Below are 13,344 nucleotides of genomic sequence, written 5' to 3'. Positions count from 1 at the left end.
CGCACGTCGTCTGTCACGTATTAAGTTTTTTATGTCATCGGGGAGGGTGCCCCGGGGGTTTGTCAGTCGGGGGACAATAGTCTCCGTCGTAGTCTGAGTCAGGGCGTTTTTAATGTCAGTCTCAAGGGAGAGGATTGCCGCCTCCAGATCATGGGTGGTTTCGATGACTGGGAGCGCCATGTTTCCTTGCATTACTGTTCGGAAACGCTCCCAGTCAGTGAACCTCCTCGTGAAGGTGCCTTCATATCTCTGTCTTCGCCCCAGATCCAGAAATATTGGATTGTGGGCGGAAGACCCTTCGTATTGGGTGGATATTTGGGCATTTAACGGTATAGATTTTAAGAGGGCAATGTCGATGACGTCGGGGCGTCCTACGTGTCCGTAATGTGTCGGTTCTGTCGGTCCGAGTATCGTCAAGTCGTCGTGTCTGTCTTGGTAATTCAGCAGGACGCGACCTCTTGTGGTCGTCGTGACCGACAAACACAAAAGACCTAGACACCAACTTTTTGACCCTGGGTGACCACCCCAACGACATCCCCCCCCTTCCGGCTAACCTTTTCTGTTTCAGAGACAGCCAGGATCAAGAAACGAAGACACACACACACACACACACACACACACACACACACACACACACACACACACGCACACACAACACACAACACATAAACACACACACCCCATACCCTCCTTACCTCTCCCCTCCAGCGCTAGCCTAAAGGCCACCTTAGCAAAGCGCATCCCAGGCTGCATAGCTGCACTACCCTACCCAACCATACCACACATAAACATGACACCACCCCCGGGGTTTAAAAGAGCGCCAGAGGAAAGGGCCGGCCGTCAAAAGGAGGTCCTACAAAGCGCCTACACCGGCCGCATTTGCGGTCGGGGTAGACGACGGATGGGGCCCACCTACGAAGGCTGTCCAGGCCTACACAAGATGAGGCAGGATAAAGAGGGATAATCCCCTTCGATCCCAAATCATTGAGGCAAATTTCTAGCCATGGAATAATGGCGCGTATAGGGCCATGAATTTGCGGCCGCCAGTGTTATCCACAGCTGACGCAGTCTAGCGTTTTTTCTACTCGTAGGTTTGTGGTATAGATATTATAAAGTCTATGGCTGGTCTATGATTTGGTTTGCTAATCTCTTATCTATGTCATATATTCATAACATAACCTAAGAAACGCATATTTCAAATTTGTATTTAGTACTATTTAGTCGGCTTGTGGAAGTTTGGTAGAGTTTCCATGTGTTCGATGTTTTCTGTTTGTTAACCGCCAGATTTGTTATTACATTTTAATAAAATGAGTATTACAAGTGAAGAAAATAACGTGCCAGAAATGAGAAAGGATGATGATATATTTAATATTCTTGTAGCAACAGATATCCATTTAGGTTTTGAAGAAAAAGATCCTATAAGAGGTACATTTTTAAATGTTTTTGACAATTTTAAATATAAATTGATTGTCGGTTCACATTTCTTATTTACAGATCAGGATACATTTGATACACTTGAAGAAATTTTGCAAATTGCAGACGCTGAACAGGTAGATTTTATTCTATTAGGAGGAGATTTATTTCATCATGCTCAACCTAGCCCTTACTGCATTTACAGATGCACCGAACTTCTAAAAAAGTAAGCATTATGTTTTTTAGGTTGTGTATGTTTAATATTAAACTAAATAACATTATACAGGGTGGTCCGAATTTATGCAGGAAACTTCGAGGGCAGATAAATCTCTTTAAAATAATGTATTTGCCTTATAAACATTGGTCTGGAACAGCCCCGTTTTAGAGATACAGGGTGTTGAAGTTGTTAAAAAAAATAGATTTTTTGTTTATATCTCCGGAATCTATTAACCGATCTCAATAAAATTTAGTACAGATAATCTATGATAGTAAGCCTTACATTCCCTAAAATATGAGCTTTAAAGGTACAACCAGTGGTGTACAATTGGGCAGTGGTCATCTCCTTTTTTACAAAAAAACCTACACCACTGCACTTTTTACATGTTATTGTAACGGATTTATATTCTAATGCACAAAATACGTAAAAAATGTAACTTGAATTTTTTCCCTAAGATTCGCCGTTTTCAAGTTATAACTTGAGAATGGCAAATCTTAGGAAAAAAATTCAAGTTACCTTTTCCACGTATTTTATGCATTAGAATATAAATCAGTTACAATGACATGTAAAAAATGCAGTGGCGTAGGTTTTTTTGTAATAAAGGGGTGACCCCTGTCTAGTTGTACACCACTGGTTGAACCTTTAAAGCTCATATTTTAGGGAATGTAAGGCCTACTATCATACATTATCTGTACTAAATTTTATTGAGATCGGTTATTAGATTCCGGAGATAGAAACAAAAAATTAATTTTTTTTAACAACTTTAACACCCTGCATCTCTAAAACGGGGCTGTTCCAGACCAATGTTTATAAGGCAAATACATATTATTTTAAAGAGATCTATCTGCCCTCGAAGTTTCCTGAATAAAATTCGGACCACCCTGTATAATACAGGGTGATTCACAACTTATCTAAAAAAATTTGGGAATAGAGGCGGCATGAAAAACGGAGTCAATATCGTAAAAAAATTGTTCGTAAAATCCTTATAGATTCTGAGAAAAAAATTATTGAAGTTGTAGTACTTTCCAGCATTACATCGCTGTACAACTGTAGTCTCTAGAGTCATTCACGTTATGCACTTTACGCAATGCGCGTGGGGAGCCACATGGCCCCGGTGACTCCAAATATTGAAATCTGATTTTACAATTAGTATTAACGTCACTGCGATAGTATTTACAATAGTTTTTTAATAGTCACTGTCAAAAATGGCTTATGTGTATAGCAACTCGAAGTTGATGGATATCGTTTTAATTTGTGGTGAAGCAAGACAACATTTGTGTCAGGTATATCAAATTATTTTATTAAATAAAACCACAAATTAGTTTTATTAATTAATAATAACAATAGCGGCAAAAGCAGTTGAATTTGCTGATATAAAATAGGTGTTATAAAATTCTATTTATTTTTTTCCTTGCGAAATTCTTTCAAGTCTTCCAGTGCCGTGCAGAAATGTATTTTTAAATCATTTTCGAATTGCCCTCTTTGATTTTTTTTTTACAAAATTATAAGTATTTGTAAGAATCCCCTGTAAGTACATCCAAAAAAAAAAAAATTATAAATTCTGAACCACCCTGTATATAACAACTTGAATAATAACAATTAAGTAAAACAAATGGAAAAATGTTGCATATATAATTTTTTTATAACATTGCAATATTTTAATGTTTCTTTTTTTATGAATAAGATTGTTTACAAATAACTTGTTCGATTTTATAGACTGGTATAATTTTTATTACAGTTTCTTACTTTAACTTGTTTTTGTTTTATCAATACTGAAAATCAGATATATGTTAATTTGATAAACATATTTAAGCCAACGAGATTCGTAGATGGTAATCATTCCAAATCGAAGAAAATTAGTTTCTTAGTTTATTATTTATATATTATTTGTTAATTATAAATGTAATGTTTATAGTAGCTTAAGTTAAAGAACTTCTGTTTTAATAGTGGCTTTCTGATGAGAAATATTAATGAAATGAACACTATTTCAGGTATTGCCTTGGGGATAGGCCAGTAGAAATTGAATTTCTTTCAGATCCAACCCATAATTTTTCTACTCTACAAAATCCAACGGTTAATTATGAAGATCCAAATTTAAATATATCTATTCCTGTATTTTCAATTCATGGCAATCATGATGACCCTACTGGTCAAAGGCAAATATCTGCTATGGATTTATTAGCTACTACGGGGCTGCTAAACTATTTTGGGAGGTGGAGTAATCATGAAATGGTGGAAATAGAACCAATTTTGCTGAAGAAAGGTCAGACAAAATTAGCTTTATATGGATTGTCTCATATTAAAGATGAAAGACTTGGGAGGTTGTTTCTCGACAAAAAAGTAAATAATTTTTTAGTTTTTGATGACTAAATATTTTTTAGGGCTATAAAACAAAATGAGTTTAGCCAATAAAGTGTATAAATAAAATGTAAATGAATGAAAAAGTTTTATAATTGTGTTTCACCTGAACATGTCGTTCTTTGTAGGTAAAAATGTTAGCACCAGACGATGATAAGGATTGGTTCAACTTATTAGTTTGGCATCAGAACAGAGCCACTAGAGGAGTAAAAAATTTTATTCCTGATGATACGCTTCCTAAATTTTTAGATTTAGTTATTTGGGGCCATGAACATGATTGTAGAATAGAACCTGAAATGAAAACAAATGGTGTATATATTTCTCAACCTGGTAAGGTATTAAAATATTTATGAAAATATCCTAATGAATAATTAAATGTTTCAGGTAGTTCTGTTGCAACTTCATTGGCAGCTGGTGAAGCGATACCAAAAAAAATTGGTATTTTAAAAATACATAAAAAATCTTTCATAATGACACCAATTGAACTTAAAACAGTGCGGCCCTATATATTCGACGAGGTAGTACTAAAAGAACTAAACGAAATGGATACCGAAGATAATGGTCTCACTTATAGTGAAACAACAGTGGAACTAGTGAAAAATAAAATAAACAATATGATCCAAGAAGCGAAACAATTAGGTAAGCAGTCATTTATTGTTAACATTAAATCTATAAAAATGAAATATTTTATATTTGAGACACGTTCATTTTCCCCAATAACTGAAATTTCTAATATATATAATAATTGTACATAAGCCAACTGGATAATCCTGGGCTGAAAATATAAAGAATTGACACATAACGTTTAGATAAAATATGGCTCCTTACGGAGTTACAGGGTGTTTTATTTAAAAAGTTTTAAATGATTTTTGCCCATTACTTTAACCCTGTTTGTTAATTCAACTAATGCAATGTAATCCCATGACAGAAGACACTGACTTGAATAATAATAATTTGACAAATAAATTACATAATAAAATAAAAATAATTGTGCTACCCTATGTTTAACTTTAAAAATCTCGAGAAATAATAATTCCACCAGTGGCGTAGAAGTTAGGAATGGGAGACTGCCCCTCTACCCCTGTCGTACGCCTCTGGTAGTAACCATGAACGATTTTGTAGCATTCTTTAATATGTTCTAGAGTATCTAAACTTTATGCCAAATATAACATATTTTCAATATTTCATGACATTTAGGCAAATGGAAACACAGTGACAGTATGTTTGTGTCATCGGTACAAAAATTAATGTCGAACAAAGAGCTACATCAATTTATCGGATTTTGGCTGAACATTTGGGCTACCGAAAAGGGTGTGCACAGATTAATCCGCACAAGTTGATTGACGACCAAAAATTACTCAGAATTCAACATTCGACGGACATCATTAAGGAGACCAAAAAGGACAAAAACTTCCTTTATAACATTGTGACTGGTGATGAAACGTGGTGTTTTCAATATGATCCAGAAACCAAGCTCGAAAGTGCCAAGTGGGAGGTGCCAGACAGCCAAAACCCAAAAAATCTTGTTTGGAGAAATCAGAAGTGAAGATATTGTTGATTTGCTTTTATGATTCCAAAAGCATTGTCCACAAAGAGTAGGTTTCAAAGGCCAAACTGTTATTGCAAAATTCTATCTTGGCATTTTGAAGCGTTTGGTGTATTGTATTCGTCATATTTGTCCAGAATACCACGCAGGAGGAAGTTGTCATTTGTTGCACGATAATGCGCCATATCATCGATCGACACTTGTGACCAATTTTTTTTTTACTCAAAAGCGTATTTTAATTGTCAATCACTCCCCGTATTCTCCTGATTTGGCACCATGCGATACTTTTTTAGAGAAATGCAAAAAGGGAAGCATTTTGTAGACGTAAAAGCCATCCAAATGGCCTTGTACTGACATCCTGAAGGACATCCCAGCCGATGATCTAAAATACTCACTCAACATGCTTTTATACCGTGCAAATCGCTGTATTGAGTCGGAAGGTTACTATTTTGAATAACATAAATCGGTTTTGCCAAAAAAGCTTTTTCTTATTTTTAAAAAGTCCTGTTTAACAATGCTGATTTTATAGTAATAATGATGACGATGATGATAATGTTAAAAATGGTAATGATATGATAACAATAATGATATTGACAATTGCGATATTGACAATGATAATAAGAACACAATAATTTCTGTGTTTCAGGTCGAACACAAAAAGTAACTCAGAAGCCATTAATTAGGCTCAACGTGAAATATAGGGATGAAAGACAGCTTTTTAACACAATTCGATTTGGCCAGACGTATGTAGGACAGGTTGCAAATCCTGAGGACATGGTGAAGTGCCAACCTATCAAAAATCCAGTTAGACAGAATAAAAGTGACGTATATGATGTAAGTAATAATAAAAATTTAAATTGATATCGTGGGAAACTAATGACGCATTGAAATCCAACCCACATATCTAGTAAATAGCTAAGATCATTTGTCAGGAGAATCACAATAAAATAGAATAAGTTTGGAACATCTGTGGCTGATGATTCTACTGATGAATGATCTTAGCCAGTGTTGTTTATTTTGTGAATACATATATCCGTAGATCCATGTGACAAAACCCGTAGAAATCCATAACACGAATAACAAACTCTAAAAAAAATATGTAAAAATTAAACACTAAATTCTTGGAAATTACTCATTTTCCTCCTTCTTAAGTCAACAACCATTATTCTTGATTTCAAAAAATGTTTAAATATTCTAGTTTGTAACACTGGAACTAATAGTGACTATTGATTTTATAAACTACTCTATCATAGTGACATTTTGACAGTCTCTGTAGCATGCTGTAGCGACACTTCGGCCAAACTCAGACTTGAGCATAACTTAAGCATACAATTGCGTATCTGTACTTCGTTAGTGAGCACAACTTTGTGCGATCTTGCAACACTCCATACTCAAGTCGGGCAGAGACAGACCTTGAGTGTGCTTAGTTTCGGTAGTTTAAATGTAAGTCAGGGATCATCCATTAATCACGTGGGGTTTTTAGGACACTTTTACATCATCCTCCTTTCCCCTGGTGATACGTGGTGAGGTTGTTAGCCAGCGCAGGCGGGGCGACGGACAAGGTTCGACCACGTCAATTGCGCATTACTTATCGTGATGTCATATCGCAGCTCACAGCAAGGCATGCTCGAACATGGTTACGCGAAAATATACACGTGATATGTAACAACAAACCCCCCCCTTCCCCATCGTGAGCAATGGTGATGTTATCCAAAGTCCTCCCTTCCCTATTTGGACCTCACGTGATTAATGGATCATGAAGGTATTTTGGATTTTTTGGAGTTTATTGATTTTGTGGCGGACGAAATTGTTGAAAAAATGTCGAAACAGTATATTTACGATGCTGAAAATCTTATTGATTTTTTTATAGCGGTAGTGAGTATCGTATCAAAACAAACGGATTTTTAAAAAATACTATAGTAAACACTATCCTTCTGTTTACTTATCCCATTTGCTTTTCAGTTCTTTTACTTTCAATTATATCATTCTTATCAGCTAATGAAGTAAAAAATAGTTAACCTACCATTGAATATAATTCAAAATAAAAAACCTACGTACATAATCCCAATTAAGTAGTTTATTTCGGATGAAATTTCGAACTGAAGGCAAATGTCACTGACTAACTTAAGAAACAGAAAATACCCCTATTTACCAGTCAACATACTACAGCAAAATCAAAGTGAAACCGAAACGACCAAACTTCGCCGAGTATTGATGAAGTCCCCATTATAAAACTTCAGCTATGCTTGAGACCTGAGCATAAATCGTTCTCAAGTTAGAGATTGAGTATGAACCGTAGGTATAGGCATTATATTTACCACAGACAGCCTAAACTTTACCAATTGTGAGCAATGTCAAGAATTAAAGGGACCCTATTTTCCAAATGGCATTTACAACAAATATTTATAGTCCCAGAAACACAAAAATATATGTATATCACAATCATGTTTTACAAGTTATTTTGTAAATGAAACATTAATTGAAAACAAAAAATCTGGAATTTTATTTGAACAGTAGAAAAGGCATGAAACACGGAATGGAAATTAAAGTTAAACAGAACACATTGTATGTTTTAACAAAGGTAGTTATGATTTTTCCTAAGGGTAACGCCACTGTAGAGGTTGAGAAAAGGTGATTTTCAAGGAAAAATCGGTACAGTTGTAGGTGATGGCGAGCAACGACACCATTTTTCAGAGGGCTGTATGGCTGAAAAGGTTTTTTATTAATGGATAGTGCTGGAACAAAAACAAACATTTTCTAATATTATATATTAAAAGCTAGGGAACATCATAGGAAAATTGAAAAATATTCTTGACTTAGTAAACATTCAAAAGAAAAGTATCGAAAAAAGACAAATGATTTAAATTATTAATTAATAATAGTAGAAATTGTTAACCAACCAAAAAACCACTACAATATTCCCCGAGTTGTGTTATTGTGAAGCTTCGTACAAAATTTCAAGTCGATTCATTGAAAACTTTAAGTTATGTTTCCGTCCAGTTAAAAAAAAAGTGGTTTCTCGAAAAACGCTTTTATAGTTTTGTTGCCATTCATCATAAGAAATTGGTTATATGCATACCTTCAATCAGCGATGCCTGCACCATATAATTGGCTTTCTATATTGACATTTTCTTCATCCTCTTCTTTTCGGCTTTATCTGAGACTTAATCTGGCCTCTATAATAGCTAACTATTGCACGTTATGATGAGTTACAATAAGCGCTCCTGTAGCTTTCTGCACAAGTGGTTGCGCTCTATCTCGAAAAAACTCGTGTTCCCGATTTTTCCCCCCTACCTAAATCTTTTTTCCTATATTCTTCACATAATAAAGCATGGTTTAAACCACTTATCCGAAAATCGATTTTTTTTCAAAATTCAATTCAAAGTAAAAATAAATATAGTGTTTTCCATTCCACTCGATATCTAATGAAATGGTTAATTTTCTTAAAATAGACTTACTTTTTTAGATGCCAGATATTATAGCGGATAGAGTGGAGGACATAGTGTTGAAACATTTTAATGATAATGATAGTTTACTGTGCTTTTCAGTATATCCCCTTAACGAGGCAGTTAAAAAATGTATTGATTCAAATGATCCCGAGGCTACAGCACTAATTTCAGAGTAAGTCGTTACAATTTATATATTTTTCAATTTTGTAAGTTTGTCTTTGTTGATTTTAATTTTCTGTAAGGATGATTTTAAGTTATTCATTATTTTTATTTACAGTCATTTCATTAAGGAAACTATTGAAAAATTGGAAGAGAGCATGCCAGAAATAGAAGAGTTAGACAAATTTATTGACGATTTAAAAAGGTCTAGGCAGCAGGATAGTGCAAGTTTTGTAAGCATTATGTTTTCATTTTTTTTTTTTCAAAATATTAGTGTAAAGTATTTGACACATATTTCGTCATTTTTTATCGGTTTGTGTAAAAAAGATATTTTCCTTCCAGTTACTGCATGCGGATGACATAATTTGCGGAAGTTTTTTCTAGCTACCGAAAAGACAAACACACATTTGATTCTATGATTTCATTAAATATAAGCAATTTTAATTTGTAATTCATATCACTTTAATGCTATTTAGAGATATTCCGATAAAACATGGTACACAAAAAAACTGATTATGCAATTTAACAACTTTATTTTACAAGTACTTTGTTAACATTTTATTTGTGATGGCAGTCGCCTACCAAAAATTACCAAAGTCGGTGAGACCATAAGTCTCATGTCACATTTGAAAATGGCCATCGAATATTTAATTTAATTGATATTATTTTTATTTGTTAAATTTGTTCAAAGGTAACATTCACAGTGGAGTTACCTTTAAATTTTTTTAAATTCAAAAGAAGAAAATTTATGTGATGCTATTTTTGCAAAATCCAGTATCTGGAAGTACAAAGAGAATGAATGACAAGGCAGTTTATAGGTTTTGGAAAACAAAAACAATTTAGGGATGAGTATTTAGCAGAACAAATGGCCACAGAGAGAGCAGGATGACAAGTATATCAACAAACATTAAAGGCTGATTCTTTGAATGCTTTTAAGCCAAAAAAGTTATAAACGTGGGTGCCAAGTATGGTTTTGCTAATATCCTGTAATGAAATAATGAGCCTTGGGCTAACAATTTAATAGTTAATGGTACATATTCATTGAATTCGGATATAAATATATATACCAGTAGCTAAAAACCCCAGAAATACAATACCACGGGATATATTGAAAATTCGATAACAGCTTGTAACTCTAACTGTTTCCAAGAAATCATCTTTTATTTTACAAGGGTTGCGTTTTATGTTGAAGAAGATCAACACACTTTTGCATGTGCTTGAACCAATTTTCAAAGCACTTTTTACATTTCTATTGAGATACCTCCAAAACATGCAATTTGAACACATCAACCACTTCTTCAGGCATAGAAAAAGTGATCTCGTAATTTATTTTTGATGTGCGGGAATAAAAAAAGTCATTGGGTGCCAAATCAGGGCTATGTGGTGGATGACTCATCAATTCAGTTTTTCCAGTTCTTCAACACCTTGTATCTCGAAAATTGTTATTTCATGGACCCATGTTCATATAATCTTGTTTTGACTTAAAATTTCTAAAAATAGATTCAACCTTTAAAGTTTGTCAGCATACTTAACACCCTGTATAAAATTTCATACATAGAATAGATAATTCCTCCAACAGCAATTAAAATTTTGATTATTATAAATTTAAAAAAAAAAACAGCAAAAAACAGGTTATATTTCTCCTAGAATTTCAATATTCAGTTTTTTTTTGTAATTTGGCCGTGGTGAAAAAAAAAAAAAAATGGGAAAATGTGAACCAAATTAAAAAATGATTACTATTACTAGATTATTGAAATTGTCTAGGTATGTTTAATTACATTTCAGAACACAGTCCAGTCGTCATCAAAAATTTTTTGGAGAACATATGAAAATGAAACTTTCTTAAGTAATCCATCAGTGAACGCATAATTAAAAATATTTAAAAAATATGGGTTTTAAAAGTACGCAAGTACAATAATAATGATAGCAACACAAAAGTAAAAGATTAGATGACAAAATTAACATTTTGATGAAAAGGTTAACAAAAGAAAACAGTTTTCAATTCTCTCAGAGTAATCCTTATCTTGAACACATTTGTAATGTGTATTTATTTTTTCTTACAATTAATGTATATTTTCGAAGAAATGGCATTGAAGTTGTACATTTGTTTATTGTTGTGTACAGGTACACAAAATATTGAATGATCCAAACCGAGTGAAACAGCGTTACTCAAGTAGTGAACTTGATCTAGATGATGAAGATAATAATGATAGCAATATCGTTAAAATAGATGATGACGATGTAGTGTCCGGCACTTCAAGTAAACCTCACAGTGGTCCAGGATCTAGGGGTCGTTGGGGCTCTAATACTAGTAGAGGATCCAGTGCAGTTAGAGCTACCAGAGGAACACGTAGAGGAAGAGGAAGAGCAAAATAAAAGACATTTTTGCTATTCGTCTTGAATATATTTACTTTGAATACACATCTAATGCTTGCATGTCTATAAAAAATAATCAAAATATAGTTTATTTCATTCCATATTTGTCGTACAAATGTATTACTCAATTTTGTTTGCTACTTTTTTTAAAGTTTATTAATAAATTATATTATTTAATACAGAGAATACATCAGTGAGGACTATACATTATTATATGTAATCAATATACATTTTCGTTAATAAAATTCAGTACAAAGAATTTAGTGGCGTATTTTTTAGGTCAAAATAAGAATTTTTTTCCCTATAAATGTGTGTCCACAAATGCTTAGTTTTCGATATACACGGTGTCAAAGTTTATTTCGATTTTTTAGGAATTATTTCCAAATAGATTTGAATGTACGCATAAAACTTGGGATATGGGTGTTTTTTAGGATGCTAAATTTAAATATGTCATTGCTTTTGACACTGCTTGTAGAGAGCGCCACCTATAAGGGTATGCTTGAATTAAATTGGCCCTAACTTTTTTCTTACCCTGTACATTGACGTTTCGTATTAGTGTGTTTATTTCCCTATCAATTGTAAGCAAAAAAAAGTTAAATGCCCAACATATTTTCAAATTTTATAACTAGTGAAAAATTTTTAAATTTATTTGGGACACGTTTATAGGAAAAAAAGTCTTATTTTGTTCTCAAATTCTTTGTTCTGAATTTGGATCGGCCTGCATATAAATAAAAGATTGTTACAAATTCTCAATCTGATAAAATAATTTTGTGTATTCTTTGCAAATTGTAATGTGCCATTCATTTCGCATAATGCTCCAATAATATGCCCAGCCTGCACATGCATACTTGAAATGTTCCATTGTTTCAAACGCCGATTTCTGTCTTTGGTTATCTGTATAAAAAGAGGAAATGACCAGCATTTCTCGATTTGTAGACATATTCTATCGTGTAATGTGTTAGTTATTCCAAATGTGTTTTTAAAAATGAAATTGTGTGTGTGTTGAGCAATTTTAACAAGTCAAAAACATGAATGATAAACTTTTATTAGGGAATTCAAGCCCGAAACACAATGTCAGTGAGTGATGCCCTAGAATTGTCAAATAAAAAACTGTTAATCATAAGTTATAAAAGTAAAACACATGGCAGGAAAATAATTGAAATTGACAACAATGTTGAAAAGACAAAAAGTATTCAAATAGGAACGAACGAAATTGTAGGATGATGAAGAGTATTTAAAAAAAATCATAGTGTCGTACATCGAAAATGAAAATATATTATACCGGAATTGGCAATATTTAAATATTAACAGCAAATGTGAATCATTTTTAGACAAATGTTAAAGGCATCCTCTGATTAGTAGTCATATCAAAACTACTACTATTTATGTTTAATAAACGTATGGGGATTGGTGTTTGGCCCTTAACATTTAAAGTGGTTATTCCTGTTTATAAGGCATCTCAGTGCTTCATGGCATTCCCATACTGTCCTAGTCATTATCTTATGATTGTGCGAGGTCAGTAGTGCTTGTCTACTGTTCGTGTAGATTCTAATGGTTTTGCCCGTAGTATGCCTGCGGGCAATTTCCTTAGCGGCTACGGTTATGCCTGCTAAGTCCGTTTGTACAACGGTAGCATGCCTATCCATTGCCCAGTGATATTGGATGTGCAGGGATATAGAGCATATTCCACATCCTGCACCCTCCTTCCTTTTTGATCCGTCTGTGAAGAAACTAATTATGTCTCCACGGGCGGTCTCCTCCTGTCTCTTAGCGAGTACGGTGTAGGGTTTGTCAAATGCAAACCGGGGAGAAATACTGTCAGTGTC

At 33.7% G+C, this 13,344-nt stretch overlaps 1 protein-coding gene across 1 annotated transcript; it reads left to right on the top strand.

Annotated features, from left to right (window-relative positions):
• The first annotated feature begins 1,193 nt into the window (after positions 1 to 1,193).
• On the top strand, positions 1,194 to 11,650 carry LOC108916627 (double-strand break repair protein MRE11). The gene is made up of 9 exons (XM_018722922.1): positions 1,194 to 1,425; positions 1,495 to 1,639; positions 3,622 to 3,970; positions 4,117 to 4,318; positions 4,373 to 4,627; positions 6,181 to 6,368; positions 9,001 to 9,155; positions 9,261 to 9,375; positions 11,267 to 11,650. Exons 1-9 carry the CDS (start codon positions 1,308 to 1,310, stop codon positions 11,516 to 11,518), a joined length of 1,779 nt encoding a protein of 592 aa, XP_018578438.1. The 5' UTR covers positions 1,194 to 1,307; the 3' UTR covers positions 11,519 to 11,650.
• The last annotated feature ends 1,694 nt before the right edge of the window (positions 11,651 to 13,344 follow it).

This window comes from Anoplophora glabripennis, unplaced genomic scaffold (genome assembly GCF_000390285.2).
Source record: "Anoplophora glabripennis isolate ALB-LARVAE unplaced genomic scaffold, Agla_2.0 scaffold1556, whole genome shotgun sequence".
In the NCBI taxonomy this organism is placed as follows: domain Eukaryota; kingdom Metazoa; phylum Arthropoda; class Insecta; order Coleoptera; family Cerambycidae; genus Anoplophora; species Anoplophora glabripennis.
This window is presented reverse-complemented; position numbering and strand designations above follow the sequence as displayed.

Excerpts from the sequence above, each read along its gene's own strand:
- LOC108916627 (XM_018722922.1), top strand. The coding sequence starts at position 1,308 with ATGAGTATTACAAGTGAAGAAAATAACGTGCCAGAAATGAGAAAGGAT. Across the intron at positions 4,628-6,180 it reads CCAAGAAGCGAAACAATTAG|GTCGAACACAAAAAGTAACT; the intron begins GTAAGCAGTCAT and ends TCTGTGTTTCAG. Across the intron at positions 9,376-11,266 it reads AGCAGGATAGTGCAAGTTTT|GTACACAAAATATTGAATGA; the intron begins GTAAGCATTATG and ends TGTTGTGTACAG.